Here is a 15911-nt window from a genome sequence, read left to right as displayed (position 1 = left end):
ATCTTATTTTTTATTTATTTTTGTAAGTTTTTATTTATTTTTATTTTTTATCAAATTCTTTTTTTATTTTTACTTAACTTTATTGCTATCACACAGGAGCTAACAAGCCCCTGTGTGATAGCATTTGGAGGTGACAAGTTCTCTTTATTGACCCTGTACAGGAGTTCTAGCACAGCATTGTGCTGAAACTCCTGAGATAGGTGAGAGCGGAAGACTGCTCTCCCCTCTCACTGTTTACACGGAGCGGCAGGGTTAGTTTTAATCCTGCCGCTCTCCATCCTGAAGACATCAGCGGCCAGCGAGGAGAGATACTAGGCAGCGGGGTGAGGACGGAGCCGGGAGGACGGAGCCAGCGAGGAGAGAGGTAGGCGCGGGGGAGGGGGGGAGCAGCGGTCGAGGGGAGGACGGACCGAGATCACTCTAAAGAAACAGGTGGTTTCCCCCGTTCTACATTTAGCCCTGCTTGCGCAAAGCAGGGCTAAATGTAGAAAACAACTTACCGCATTTTCCGGGTGTCGGGAGATTCCACACCACTGCCACCCCGAGGCCAGGCCTCGGTGGCCTTGTGGCGAATCTGGCCCTGGTTGCATTTCAGAAAGCAGGCTCTGTGAGAGGTGCATATTCACAGGGCTGAGTGAAATGGTGTCAGTGCATGGAGGAAATCCATCCTATGGGCGTCTTCAATAAGTACGTCTTCAAACTTCTAGATGGATCTGGTTATTGGAAGTGGGATATAATTTATGGAATTTCAATATAGAAATCCATATTTATGTTTAGTTTTTGACCATAGATACTATTTAATAAAGATTGGAAAGTCCTTATAAGTTACCTGGGGACAGTAAATAGATTTCATAGTTGCTGTGTTCTCTGTAATTTTCACTGTTCACATTCATCAGCTGTTCATAGAAATTAAACATTGCCAAGGGTCTTGTAGACAACTGTAATTAGCGTGACATCTTCACCCGCGCACACAGTGGTGTCATCGGAGCTTCCTGCTATGAATACAGTAACAATGTAAAACCCGATGTAATTAAAGCCTTATAACACTGGATAGGATTTATAAGGACCTTTTGGCGTTGTCTTGAATAATATATTACGTGTTAGTTGCCACCTGAGTATGGGAAACACAGTCCCAGTGCACTTCCGGCCAACCTGCAATAATTACAAAGAAGGTTCACAGATAGGGCAGTGACGGCAACGCTTAGTTACAAATGTCTGTTGTTAATAATGAGACTGTTTGTTTCTTTTTTTTTTCATTGATTTTACAATAACAGTTGTCACACTGATGAAGTAGTTACTTTCTTTTCCTGCCACGTTAATAATCATAGTTTCTATTTTTGAAACATCTGATATTTCAAGCGGAACTCCAGGGGAAAAAAAATGCACAAACTAAATAGGTTTCCTCTAATTAGGGATCCACCAATACCGATACTAGTATCGGTGCTGATAACGAGTATTTGGGCGAGTACTCGATACCTATACCTGAACTTAAGGTATCAGGAAGTTGGGCGTTGAGTCATTACACGCTGCCCAGCTTCCTGATTGACTGGAAAGCCGGCTCCATGCTCCCTCGTCAATCAGGAAGCCGGGGGATGGATAATGACTAGGTCCCCGGGTTCCTGATTGGCCGGGAACCTGGTGACGAAGTAGCATGGAGCCGGTTTTCCGGCCAATCAGGAAGCCGGGCGCCATGTATTATTAATATGATTATAATACAGGATTTATATAGCACCAACAGTTTGCATAGCCCTTTACAATATAGGGAAGGCATTACAATTCACAATTAATGACTCGCCACCTGGCTTCCTGATTGGCCAGAAAGCCGGCTCCATGCTCCCTCATCAACTGGATGGTAACAAGGAAGATGGTAAGCTACAATATATTCCACACTACACTACACTTTAAGTAAAAACAACAGGAAAACATGCCTAAAGTCAGAGGATTCCACTATATAATCCTTTTCTTTCAGCAGCATTTGTAGTCACGCACTGGGAGTTTTTTTTTAGCTTGGACTTTGTATCCTTTTCCATCTTCAAAATATGAGGAATACTATAAGCTTTGCCTGATATCTCCTAGATCTTCTGCAGGAAGGTTTGCCTTCTTCTGTAGCCTTATATATATCTTGTCTGATCCGGGAATGTAAGCAGATGACTATCCTGAGTACACCAGGCTCTATGTAACTGGCGGCCTCTCATCCTAATTAACCATTACCTGACAAAAGCAGGACATCGGATTTCACATTCAATTCTTGTCCTAAGGCTGTTGTAAAATCCACTTGTTCTGGAGAGAAACATGATCCCCTGTGTGAATGAGTTACTGCAATATATTACCAATTTTTCAGACGTACGTATATCATCTCAGCCATGTCTAGTTGTCATAGCTGCCCCGCTGTTTCGGGAACATTGACACGTAAAATATCATTATGATTGATGGTTGATGAAGTAAATTGGTAGCTGGTGAAAAAAACTAAATATTCAAATATTTTACAGCTGCACTCCAGGCAAAGAGATAAATGCACAGATGATATACATTTATTGGGACCTTTGCATGGCTGAAAATTTTGTTTCATTTTCGTTTCATTTCGATGTATTTTTCTTTTTGTTTTCTGAAATTAGATAATCATTGGCATTCGTTACGTGTCGGCGGGGATTTTATTCTTTTGTCTGGTTGAAGACCACCCAGGTTCAGATAAGCCCCCCTGCCCACAGACCCCTACAACCTCCAAGCCAGAGTTGTGAGGATAAAGCTCTTGTCCTTATGGACATGGGAACCCTGCCCCATTTTGAGGGCAAGTGGCCTGCTATGGTATGGGGAGGGGTGGTGCACGAAAGTCCGTTCCCCCCCCCATTTCCTGCTCTGCTAGGCCGCTACTCGGATCAAGGGTTTGGTAAGAAATTTGGGGGGGACCCCAAGCTTCTTTTTTTTTTTGGCAATGGGTCTCACCTTAAGTTCCTACCAAACAGAAAGCATCTGGTACGAATTGGGGAGAAACCCACTCTGTTTTTTTTTTTGCCATGGGGTCCCCCTTAAAATTCCTACCAGACCTAAAGGGTTTGCTATGAATTTGGGAGGGACAACATACCAGTTAATTCTGCATGACATTCAGACAAAATTTGGATGCATTCAAATTTTTATCAAAAATTCAGATACGTTTGAAATTCGTTATTTTCGCATTTGGAAATTCGGACACATCCGAATTTCAGAATTTGCAGATTTTCACTGAAGCTTGGCCTAGTGGGAGATTCCTCCGTCCACACAGTTTAGCATAGATGGAGGAATCTGTTGCACTTTTTCCATCTAACCATAAAAAATCTGCAGATAATCTATAGGTGTATGGCCAGCTTTACTGTCCACCTGGGAGTTTTAGGTGTTGCTGCCCACTTTGCATATCCCAGCTTTTCCACCATCGAGGAAGACCGCGAGAGTCCGTTATAATGCCCGTTGCAGGTGTCCAGATTCAGAAACTAGCGCAGACAAGACAAACCACAATAAAGTTGAGCCAGTTTTAAAGAAATTTACAAAACTTTTTATTAGAAAACATTAAAATAACCATGAACACTCATAAAAGCAAATCACAATTGTTGGCAGAGGATTATCAAAGTCTTGAGGAGCAAGACTAATTAGTTGCATCTATTTATACAAAACCCATATGGTATCAACCCCTAGATGTTTATAAAGTGATATCACCAATGTTCAATATTTCCACCTTCAACGTGTTTCATGTCATCGCTTCATCAGAAAAGGTGAGTGAATTAATCTATGATTCACAAATACCAGATTGTTAATACAGCATCAGTGGCGTAACAATCGCCATAGCAACCCAGGCGGCCACTATGGGCCCGGCCAGGACATCCCCCTGATGCCATGCGGGCCGCCTTGGTCGCTATGGCATCTCAGGCTGCTGGCAGTGCTCTTTGCAGCGGTGCGTTCCTCCTCAGAGCCGATGCTGTGTCAGTGACAGCCAGCAGCTGCGGTGGAGGATGCTGGGCCCGGCGATGGAAGAGGAGATGGGGCGGTGATGTCAGAGGAGGAGGGGCCCAGCGATGGAAGGGGAGACAGGGCCTGGCGATGTAAGAGGAGGCGGGGCCCTGTGCAGGAGGAGGAGGCGGAGAGCAGATAGGGTCTGACAGGTAAGAGGTGTGCATGGGTATGACCAGCCCACCTGAGACCCTGCAGAGCCCTATATAAAGAGTCTATGGTGGGCTCTGCAGGGTCACTCTCAGGTGAGCTGTTTGGGATCTCAGGTGGGCTCTGCAAGGGACGTAACTAGAAATCATAGGGCCCATAAAATTTTTTGCTATGGGGCCCTGTGATTTCTTGTTACGCCCCTGTACAGCATATTCACATATGGAGATCACAATAGCATATCTGTCCCCATATTCACTTACTTTTAGGTATTGTATTACAATCCAAGGAAATTATCCTCTATTGAAAACTCAGTAGGAGACCCTGCCTCCCCAACAAAGAACCCTCAGGCACAGGGAAAGATTAGATAACTGGAGAAGTACACCTTCAATATCTAAACGTAACACATTCACGTCAGTATGGAGTTGTAATCAAATAGTTACATAGTATTTGAGGTTGAATAAAGTCATAAGTCCATCAAGTCCAACCTATTGCGCGTGTGCATTTATGTTTGAGCAGGTGTGTGCATGTGTTTTAGTCCATGTGCGATTTTGCTCCTAGGCGTACCTGTACCCTTGTATGTTATGGTCTACAAGGAACGCGTCCAAGAGTTTCTTGAATGATTCCACACTCTTAGCTGCGATCACTTCCTGCGGCAGCGAGTTCCAGACCTTAACCGCTCTAAATGTGAAGAACCAATTTTTGGTTGTGCCCTCTGGTCTTTGTTACGGAGCTGACCGTAAACAGTTTGTTAATAATGTTGCTGTCGCCCTTGAATAGTTTATACAGGAGAATCATGTCGCCCCTTACTCTCCCTCCAAAGAGATCATATTTAATTTTAACAACCTCGTTTCATAGTTCAGGTCCTCGAACCCCTTTATAATTCCCTCTAACAGTTTACATACTATGCATGTCAGACTAACTGGTCTATAGTTCCCCGGTTGGCATTTTGACCCTTTTTTGAATATAGGTACCACATTAGCCCTTCGCCAATCGCTTGGCACTCTACCAGCCATTATGGACTCCTTAAAAATGAGAAAGAATGGTCTCGTTATCTCCTTGTTCAGTTCCTTAAGTACCTTGGGATGTAGATTATCAGGTCCTAATGCTTTATTTGCATTTAGTAGTTTAAGCCTATGTTGTATTCCAGTTTCAGTCAACCACTCAGGTGTATTTCTTGTTAAATTTTGTGTTTTATCCTGTACATTAAACCCGTCTGTTTCCTTGGTGAATACCGACGAGAAGAAAGTATTTAGCGCCTCGGCCCTCTCCCTGTCGTTTGTGAGTAACGTCCCATTTATGTCCTTTATTGGGCCTATCTGTTCCTTTCTCCCCTTTTTACTATTTATATACTGATAAAAAATGCTGGGGTTCTTTTTACTAACTTTGGCGATATATATTTCTCACCTTCAATTTTAGCTGCCCGGACTATCAGTTTACATCTTTTATTACATTCTTTGTAGTTTTGGAATGCCAATACTGTCCCCTCCGTTTTATACTTACTAAATGCTACTTTTTTTTTCATTAATGTGTTGTTTTACCGTTTTGTTTAGCCATATTGGTTTTGTTTTTGATCTTCTACTTTTGTTACCCAGCGGTATACACCTGGTAATAGCATTTTTTAATTTGTTCTTGAAACAGTCCCACTTTTGGTCAAAGTTTAGTTTATCAAATAAGTTTTCCCATTCTATTTCACCCACTATGTTGCATAGTTTATCAAAGTTAGCCTTCCTGAAGTTTAGGCTTCTCGTACGCCCATCCCCCTTCCCTTTCTTGCACCCAATATTAAAGGCAATCACCTTGTGATCACTATTACCCAATGCCTCCCCGATTACAATATCCTCAATTAACTCTGTATTATTGCTGATGATCAGATCTAGAATGGCATTCTCCCTAGTCGGGACCTCGATCATCTGATCCATGACATTGTCTCGCAACATATTAAGAAAGCGGGCAGCCTTTGCCGATTGGGAAGTTCCATTAGCCCAGTTGATGCTTGAGTAATTGAAATCCCCCATTACCACAACATTACCCTGTTTCCCCGCTATTTCTATTTGGGATTTTAGGTTGGCCTCCTCCTCTTCCCCTATATTTGGGGGTTTATAACAGACACCCACAATAAGTTTACGGCTAAATAGTATGTTAGCTTATTTTTCGCAATAGATTAGATTGAGCTGAAGCTCACCTTATCAGGACAGGAAACTAGTGTTCCCAGGAAGCCATCTAATTCCCCTGTGTAACTTGGTTGAATAACACTGCAACACAATGTTGCCATCACTATCAAAATTCCAAGGAAAATTGTAGTTAGATAGCTCCAAATTATGTGGAAAGATGGTAGTCCACTAACCTGACATATATGTTTCCTTATCCGCAGCGCACATGGAATTCCCGCCCAACACTGCAGATAACGCCTATTTGCAGAGGTGGGCCTGGAGCGGCCCCTATCACTCGCCCCTATGTTAATCCGGCCCTGCTTGGGGCATGTGCACTAAGTACCAGTCTTGGAACTGGCATCTTCTGTTCCAAAACTCTGGTACCAATACTTGGTCTTCATACCTATACCCTGCCACAGTACCCCTCAGTTCTTCCACGTCTACCACAATAAGCTGTAATGCTAATAAAATAGGTCCTTTTTTAACTTTTTTAAAGAAAATTCAGAACCTTGGAGACATTTGGTTCTCAGAATAATACATTTCTACTTGAAAATCAATGATACAGAAATCATAGCATGAAAAGCTTGCCAGAAAAGACTCTTGATAGTTAAAACTTTGAAACACAAGGAAGAAACCTTCCTCCTCGCCATGCTTGGCTTTTCTTTGCATTTCCCAGGAGCTTCATGAGTCTTCTACTGACATAGAAAAAATTATTTGAATTGCCTGATGGATGTGCCGCTTGTGTTAGGCATTGATCCGTACGAATTTCTGCAATATAAAAGATCAATATTGTAAATCATTATTTATGTTTAATTAAGTCTTCGGAACTTTGCCTCTTGTCTTTGAAGTTTCTTTCGCTTGTAGGACAGAAATAGCTTTGAACATTTCGCAAACAGTTTCATTCATGGTTTCAGAGATCTTTGACGCTAATGTGATTGAGCAACTGGTGTCATTCTATTTAGCAGTGAGCTACATTATTCTGACTTTTTTTTCCTGTTTTGCAAAATCAACTTGTTCAGAATTCTGTTTCCATTTGTTTGATCCATGTGGCACAAAATTCATAACATTTTCAAATGGAGTAACTCCATTCTTAATGAATAGTGGGGGTAACTGCTCTCTTTTTAAAGGGAAACTATAAAGATATAGGTTCAATTTTATTTGTAATATGTTTTATTTGGACGATTTTAAATTGTTCCATAGTGAATCTGTTTTATGTATATAAAAATTGCTGCATTACAATTAAACATTTAATACATGCTGCACCCATTACATCATTTTTGCAGAATATTATTTGTTTTCTTAAGAGATAGCACTAGTTTAAGACATTTTGACTTCATTTGGCCCATCTGAACACAGCAGACAGGATTGGGAAATATATTGAACTTGAGATGGTAATTAAAGCGGACCTTTACACTCAAAAATCAAATTCTACCAATGTATTTGTTTATTTCAGGTATTTATATAGCGCTGACAATTTACGCAGCACTTTACATAGTTGCTCTTTCACATCAGTCCCTACACTCAAGTAGCTTACAATTTAAGGTCCCTATCTAACATACATATAGGGGGCCATCTTAGAGAGGAGCCAATTAACCTACCAGCATGTCTTTGGAGTATCCGTATATGTATGATGATTGATAATAACCTAGACATGTCAGGTGTAAAATGCTGTGATTATTAAATACTTACACTTGCAGAGCATTCACTTCCTGCTTTGAAAGGGCAAAATTACTTCAGTTTTGCAAAGCAATGCACACTGGTATTGCCTTGTCATCAGCAGAGCATTGCTGGGAAGTCTCAACTGTAATCTCATGAGATCTCGGGTAAAGGCATTTTCCTCCCCCTGAGATGTTGTGCATGGTCACATGTCCTGGTCACATGTCTAGTCACATGTGCCAGAAATCCAGGAAGTGAAAGGAGGGCTAGTAATCTGCCCTTACTTAACATGGCCACTGTCAGAAGAATGGGAAAGAAAAGAGAAATAAGGAATGCAAAGAATACAAAGCCGGCAATTATCTAGAAGGATGTGTTTGTAGATTGTCATTAGTAAACATTTCTAAAGGTGTGCTTGTTATTTTAAAGATATGGGTAAAGGTCCGCTTTAACCAAATACTTTCTGCAAGCATCCTAAGGAAAAGACTTCAAAACCCCATTCCTTTTATAGGGCCCATGTGGCATATGTAAATACCACACGACCATGCACCACCAAGAAAGGAGTTACAGGCTACTACTACTACCAGGCTGATAGGTGCCCACCTTCCAAACATCATTGTAGGGATGTCTCTGTGCAATTATCAAACCCCCTGCTGTATGAGGACATCCTTAAGATGACATTGAAGGCCATCAACTCACAGCACAGTAATGGAGAAACATTGGAGTGTGCCAAGAAAACTTGATTAGGTGTTTAGACCAATGTAGTTTTGAATTTCTACTTTTGCTGCAGTGTTCATTATCCAGTACGCATGAGACACTCCACTCAAGCATGATGCCATTATATACTCTAGGTGGTGCACAGTGAAGAGTCTTCTTCAACAAAAAAAATAATAACCAACATCAGGCCATTCAAAACTGCATTTCTGAGCTTTATTAAGCAAAATGCATTAAAAGAGGTCTGGTGTGTTTCAAGCTTGTGGGTGAAAAGTCATTGCCTACTAATCCAAAATAAGAAAATTCAGTTGCAAATTACTTCCCTTGACAAACTCATTCGTTAAGCAATTCCATAAAGTGTAGAAATCCTCAGACTCCTGGGATTAAAGTGTCAAGAATTTAAAGTTGTAGCTAAGGACCTATCCAGACAAGGCCTACAAAAGCTGGTTCCATTAATTCTACAACTTTTGTTAGATTTTAAGTCTTTCTGCCAAAATAACTATAACAAATTTGTTTGTTTTAATTTCCTTGCAGATGTTCCATCGTGTAAGAAAGACAAGCTGTCAATTAACTTCTGCAATACTGTGAAATCTATCGGGAAGTGTTCGTTGAAAGCCATTCAGTCTCAGTGCTGCTTCACATGTACCAGACCAGAAGAGTCTATACAAGGAGGCTGAGTTATCAATCTGTCTCATCGGAGTGGTTCATTCTCCATCTACTGCAATAAATAAATTGAAAGTATTACATTCTGCAACAAAACAATATATCCCCTGCTGAAAAACAGAACCAAGTTACCTAATTCTCAGCACAGGACCTGAACTCATTCGTTGTGAACCAGCTGGACCTTAGCCCCAGGTTTTCTTTTCAAAAAATAGAGATGTTATTTAATAGTTTGGTGAGGAGAAACCACCCGGGGTTCTTTAAAAGCATAGCAGTGCCTGTGAATCAACACAGAGGAACAGAATTCCTAAGTATTTCAACTGCGATGGCCAAGAAATATGAACAGCTCAATGGTGCACCAGACTCTGGGGTAAATGTGTCAGATTTGGCACTAAGCAAAAACACAAAATAAGAGCAGTATAACAGTGTAACTAATCATCCATGCTCAGAGGTGTATGTTTAAAAGCCAATAATACAAAATCAGTTAAATACATTAAATAAAAAATCTTATGGTGCCCCACGTGCAACACAGCAATATAATTAAATTTTATAGAATGGAGGACCATAGAGGTCCCAAATCAAATAAATATGAACGCAGGCCATACTTTTAATACTTTTAACATCTTGAAAAAAACAGATCCCATCATCATCAAAAACAGTAATGAGTGCACCAGATCAAGTCTTTTTCTGGTGTAGCGATAAGATGTCCTAGGAAGACACCAATTACTGCAGCCTATATAAAACACAACCACACCTCAGCTTATAGGGGTTCAGGATCCACAGCTGAATGTGGAAGTGCGAACATCTCCATCGCCAAATGTGGACTATAGAATATGATTTCTCATGTGATAAAACCAACATTATTAGGAAAAGGCTCATAATGGTCAATCTAAATTCTATTCTATCCCTTACCAGCAAGGAGTAAAATGTCACTCCCATGATTTTCATAACTATAGTGACATCACAATATGATTTTCCTTATCACAATGCCAGTTGTGATGAAAAAAAGATGTGGTTCATAAAACCTAAGCCACAAAGAGTCCTGTGACTCCACTGCAATCTTACAGCTTACTTAGTATTTTCAGAGCTGCCTAAAGTGGAACTTGACCCACCAATTTAACTGTCTCCCAAAACAGTTATTTTTAAGGCATTGCAACTATCAAGGTTGCCAGTGTGCTTATTTCAGCTCTCAACCGAACATTCAAGCCCTCAAATGGCTGGTATCATAGCTGATCACATGTGCAGCACCATGGCAGTTGCAATCCAAATAGAGGCTAAGATTGCACCCTCCTTGGCTCTAAGGCCTCCTTCACACCAGACACAGTGCGTGCTGGCCTGCTTTTGGCCGCTACACACTACATCACACTGCGACCGGGCTCACTATGTTGTTGGGCAGGAGGGGGCGTGGTGGTCCATTGAAGTGAATGGCACCATAGCCACTCCATCCGGCCGCAATGCGATCAGCCGCACATGAATGCAAGGCACACAATGCCTGTGGTCCGGTCCGACCAAAATAGTGCTTGCAGCATTTTGTTCGGACCGGACCGCAGGCATTGTATGCCTTGTGTTCCCGCTGATCGCATTGCAGCTGGAGGGTGTTGCTATTGTGCCATTCACCTCAATGACCCGCCACGCCCCCTCCTGCCCCACAACATAGTGAGCAGTCCGCAATGCGATGCAGTATGTTCTGGCCAGAATCGGGCTGGAACGCACTGTGTCTGGTGTGAACAAGGCTTTAAGAATATAAGGGTGTGGTTCCACTTTAAGGACCATGAATGGTCATCACAGAACAGACGCTCATTCCGGAATACCCATTGTATGATAAATGAAAAATACAAAAAATAATCTCAATTTAGGAACTCAAAGAGTGTAAGAGATTATCCATACTCAGAAATATGTGTTTAAAACTCAATAATACAAAAGCTCAATAAGATAAAAAAAATATTTTTGTAAAATCATTCTTCTGGGGCCCAACTGTAAACACAGTTATTTAGGGACATTTTGAATGATGGAGGATCACACAGCTCCCATATCAAGTAGATAACACAGATCATAATCAGTACTTTTAGTGCTCTTCAGTAACTGTATTGATTTGAACTAAGCATTTGGCAACAGTCAGAATTGCTTCTGTATTATTAACCTTTAAACATACACTTCTGGGTATGAATAATGTGTTACATTGTTGAGCTCCCCAAACTGAATTGTATTTGTTGTATATTTCAGTAACTGTATAATTGAGTTTTTTTTGCTCCAGAAAACCCTATTTAAAAGTCTTATGGTAAATTTTCTGCTGCCGTTGGTCACATTTTCAAAGACATTTCATCTATAATGGGGAATTTCCTCTCACTATGTAGATGTCAAATGCAAGGTGGTTTAGCAATAGTCCTCCTCATCTAGGCAACTTAATATGTGCAAATGCTATGAAGTCAATCCTGTCCAGAATATCGATTGATGATTGGTCTGAGAGGGTTCACATCTATGCTACATAGCAGTGGTCTAAGCTCTTAGGAGGAAGAGGGGGGCAAGACTCTGAATAGCCAATAACTATGAATTAATGGGCTAAAGCTACCTAATAAGCAAGACTGTAGGAGAACCCAGGTTATACAACATGTGTTAGTATGTTTAGATAGAATGTGGAAGGGTTATTGTTGTCTGTGTCCCCATAGTGAAGGTAGAAACCCTCAAAATCCCAATGACCATGGTCTTTGATACAGAAAGTGATGGGAAATCCCGAATGTTTTATTTTTATAGGAACAGGAGCCAAGGGGGTATGTTCTACTGGGAACACCTGTTCTGGAAACATCTCTTTGAGAGGAGGAAACCCCCTTGCTTTGGAGTGATTCCCTTTTGCTTTCAGTTGTATCTCTGGGATAGGAAGTCAAGGGAAATCTCCCCACGTTCTTCAAGAGAGAAGGCGAAGGACATCCAGCAGACTTTACCTGTGTTGATTAGTAGATTCATACACATGTGTGGAGCAGATAACGTGTCATTGAAGCTCAGGTTTTTGAATTCTCAGGTTCTTTACTAACATCAGATGCTATTGGGATGCTGCCTATAATAACACCTCCACTTTTATCTCACAAAGAGGATTGAATGGGAAGGAGGGGATCTGACTAACATGTGTAAACTAGACACCCCTACCACTGTCCTTCTCATTTCCCCGATCCACTCTTTGTAATCCAAATTATCTACTTCTAGGACTTGTGGTTAGCTTTTGTTTCTACCCAAGGGGCCAGTCCTCAGTACTGGGGAGATTCAATCCTGGAAGTGGACTTGTGGTCAGTGGATTGGGAGATTCCTCTTAATGAGGGTGAATGCAGTTTATAAAGTCAACTCATTGGTACCAGATCCCCCATTCCTGTTTTAATTTAAATGGGAGATTCTTTAAAGTACACCTGCAATGTAACACCAGACTTAATGGTATGATAGTAGGGGATAGGAGAAGTATGCATTTCTTGAAATGATATATCCACAACCTAACCTCCTTTTAGTTCCGGTGCAGTTGTATTGGAATGGTGGTAGCAGTAGTTGCAGTTGTAACTGGGTCCCAGGCAGACCCATAGGCTATACTGAAGACATGCATCGGCCATACCCAAGCACCCTCTTCATCACTTTAAGCAAGTTCCCTTCTACCAGAAGTCAGGGGACATGCTGTGCATGATTGAAGGGGTTAGGTGTGGAGGAAAGTTATGAAGGTTGAAGGTTTTTAGGTACAAGGGTTAATTGGGTGGGTGGGTGTGCAAGGGGAAATATAGGGTTTGGGGATGTTAAGTCTGGAGCGCAGGTGGGTACAGGATTAACATGTAGCGGCCCTGAGTTGAGTCATATGTTGCAAATGTGAGGTGGGGCAAGCTGCACCACTGTTAGTATAGAAACATGCAAATGTGGTGCCATAATTAGTACAAATAGTGAGTCTCTACATTACCAACCAATGGTGAATGTAAGCCTTCATAACTGAACAGTTAGATGGTCACTGCCTATCTTCCCTACCTTCCTTCTTTGCTGTGTGTTTGTTGGAAAATTACAGGTGTCCTTTAAAGATGTGGAAATATGCTATTTCCAACTTTCACCAATATAAAACCACCATTGTCTCTTATACTATTCATTATTTGTACTTGTAGATGACATAGCATTTGTGTAACCTGTTTTCATACATTGTGCTTTTGTACATAAGAGGTGCTACTTGCTCATGTTGCTACTCATCGTATAACCAATATCACTGTGACATCATCTATGTCTGTCTTCCAGTTAAATACCTTAGCTTGTAAGTAGAGATGAGTGACATTTCTAGAATCCACTTCAATGAAGTTCACCTTATCTGATCATGTGATCTGATTAACAGATATGCCAATCTGACTATTGAAATGTTTTGAGGAGTTATGCGCTGCCGTTCCTACCACCTCCCTGGAAAAACTGGTAAAGCGGTCAACAAGACCCCTATCCCATTCACCCCAACGTATCTTAAAGTATCTGCAAAGCCCAAAATGTTTAAAAATCTTTGGATAGACTAGAAGTTAGTGCTGTCTGTGCCCCCGTAAAAGAGCTCCAACCTCTCTATTTGTCCAAGGGACCACTGTCTTTATACAGAAAGTAATGGAAATTAACAATTTTACAGATGTCCAAAGAACAGGAGGTGAGGCGAATGAGGACACCGGTATTGGTGACTTTGAAGAGTTTTCCTCTTGTGCCTCCCAGACAAAAAGTGAAGTCAAGTTTCCCTGACAGGCGTAAAAAAAAAAAAAACAAGCAAAGTTCCAAAATCTTTTCCTACAGTATTCAGAACTAAAAGTTTTGGGTTTACATACACTATAAGTAAACAAAATGTAATGAATACATCATTTTAAATAAAACAAATGCCCCCATTCCACACTGATGTAAAAAAGGGAGAAAGGTAATCCGTAATTGATGTTGGGCCTTATTTTCTTTTAAAAGTCATGATTTTACCCACGGGGTTCCAAAGCCGGAATGAAGCGGTAGAGATAAAACTTTATCATAGAACCAGAAGCATAGGATTCCCAGAAATCTCCATACTCCACTTTCTATGCCATTGTAATTTCATTCTCGGAGCCAGTGACTGGAAATACTATGACAAGAGATAACGATGCCTTCCAGATCACCTGGGATAAGTGGAGTTGTATGGGTGCTCATTGGAACACAAACGACCCTTATTCCTCCATCAACTTTATTTATGCACCAGTGGTAAGCAAGAGCCCACAGCTCATTAGTAATGGATTTTTTTTGTGACCTTCTTTTGGGAGGGGGGTGTTTAAAGCACCAGCTCATTGATTAAAACAAATTTGCAGGCTAATGCTAATAAAACAGGGGCCCCACATGCCCACAGACATTATCTGGATGCATGTGCCTTAAAGTAGTATTAAACTCTGAAACAGTTTTTCAATAATGGTTTTCAACAAATCAAACAAATATACATCGCCCAGCAAAGCATTTCTTTACATTGTTGCCCAAACAGTTAGTCATCATGTTTCCAAACATCTTCAACTCTCTTAGCTTGCCTTCCCTGAACTTCCTGTCCAGTAGAAGATCACAAGGGACAGAGCAGACTCTAGCAGCCGTCCATCTACTAGCCTGGAGAAGGGAGGAAGGGGGAGCAGGGAGGGGTTTGCCATGTTGCTCATGTGTGATTGTGGAGAAGAACACACAGCTTTACAGCACACACACAAGGGTGGCTCCATAGGATCCTGAAAAGAAAAGGAGCCACCCTAACGGCCCAGTCACACCATATACGGACCAGATCTGCATGCGTTTCTGCAAATGCGGTGCGTTTATGATGCGTCCCAGTGCTTTTTTTTGGCTGTCATTATACAGATTATTCTCTGAGGTTACCCCCTGCTTCATTTCATAGCACTTCCCTTTGTGTGAGTAAGCTGGTGAACAGACATGTTCTTATTTGAATGCAATGAACGATAGAAATCACCAGCACTCTGTAAATGAAATTTAAAAAAAAGTCAATTTATTTGGACTAAACGTCACACATATCGCATAATCCAACGTTTCTGGACCACGCAGGGTCCCTTCATCAGGGCAGAGATGTGACGGCGGTGCGTGGTCCAGAAACGTTGGATTATGCGATATGTGTGGCGTTTAGTCCAAATAAATGGACTTGTTTTGAATTTCATTTGCTGAATGCTGGTGATTTCTATCGTCCATTGACGGTTGTACACTGCGCCATCAGTGATTGTCACTGCGAGCACCACTATTTTCACTTGGACCAGAAGCGATGTAAGGGGTGCAGGGGGACCTACTGCTTTCTCTTATTTGAATGCAGGCATGTTCTTTGTGATGGCTATTGCAGTCCTGAGACAACGTGCTGGCAGGAGACATCGTTTCCCCCCACCCTTGAAGCTAAGAGAATCGAAGTGTCAATTTTGGGCTTTATGCGAGGACTTGCCGGCACAACCACAAAAGATTTTTCATTCACTCGTTTGACTATTCAAAGGTGATATGTGTTATTTTTTCAAAGCCCCCTTTTTTTAATTCATTCTGTTGCGTTCCGGGGCATTTTTGACGTGTTTGTGCGCATTCCAGTGCAGAGAAAATGTGGCATGCAGTAATTTTTTTCCCTTGCATCGGAACAGACTGCACTGG

General features: G+C 41.4%; 1 protein-coding gene across 1 annotated transcript in view; it reads left to right on the top strand.

Moving 5' to 3' along the window:
- The window catches only part of ADAMTS12 (ADAM metallopeptidase with thrombospondin type 1 motif 12), a gene marked incomplete at its 5' end in the record, with an annotated part of 135127 nt that extends 125697 nt beyond the window's left edge, over window positions 1-9430 (top strand). The window contains one exon of the mRNA XM_018570287.1: window positions 9180-9430. Coding sequence (XP_018425789.1) covers window positions 9180-9322 — 143 coding nt within the window. The remainder of the gene's footprint in view (window positions 1-9179) is intronic.
- Between the last annotated feature and the right edge of the window lie 6481 nt (window positions 9431-15911).

This window comes from Nanorana parkeri, unplaced genomic scaffold, assembly GCF_000935625.1.
Source record: "Nanorana parkeri isolate BGI_ZX_2015 unplaced genomic scaffold, ASM93562v1 scaffold38, whole genome shotgun sequence".
In the NCBI taxonomy this organism is placed as follows: domain Eukaryota; kingdom Metazoa; phylum Chordata; class Amphibia; order Anura; family Dicroglossidae; genus Nanorana; species Nanorana parkeri.
Note: the sequence above shows the minus strand (reverse complement) of the source record. Positions and strands in the feature narration are given on the sequence as shown.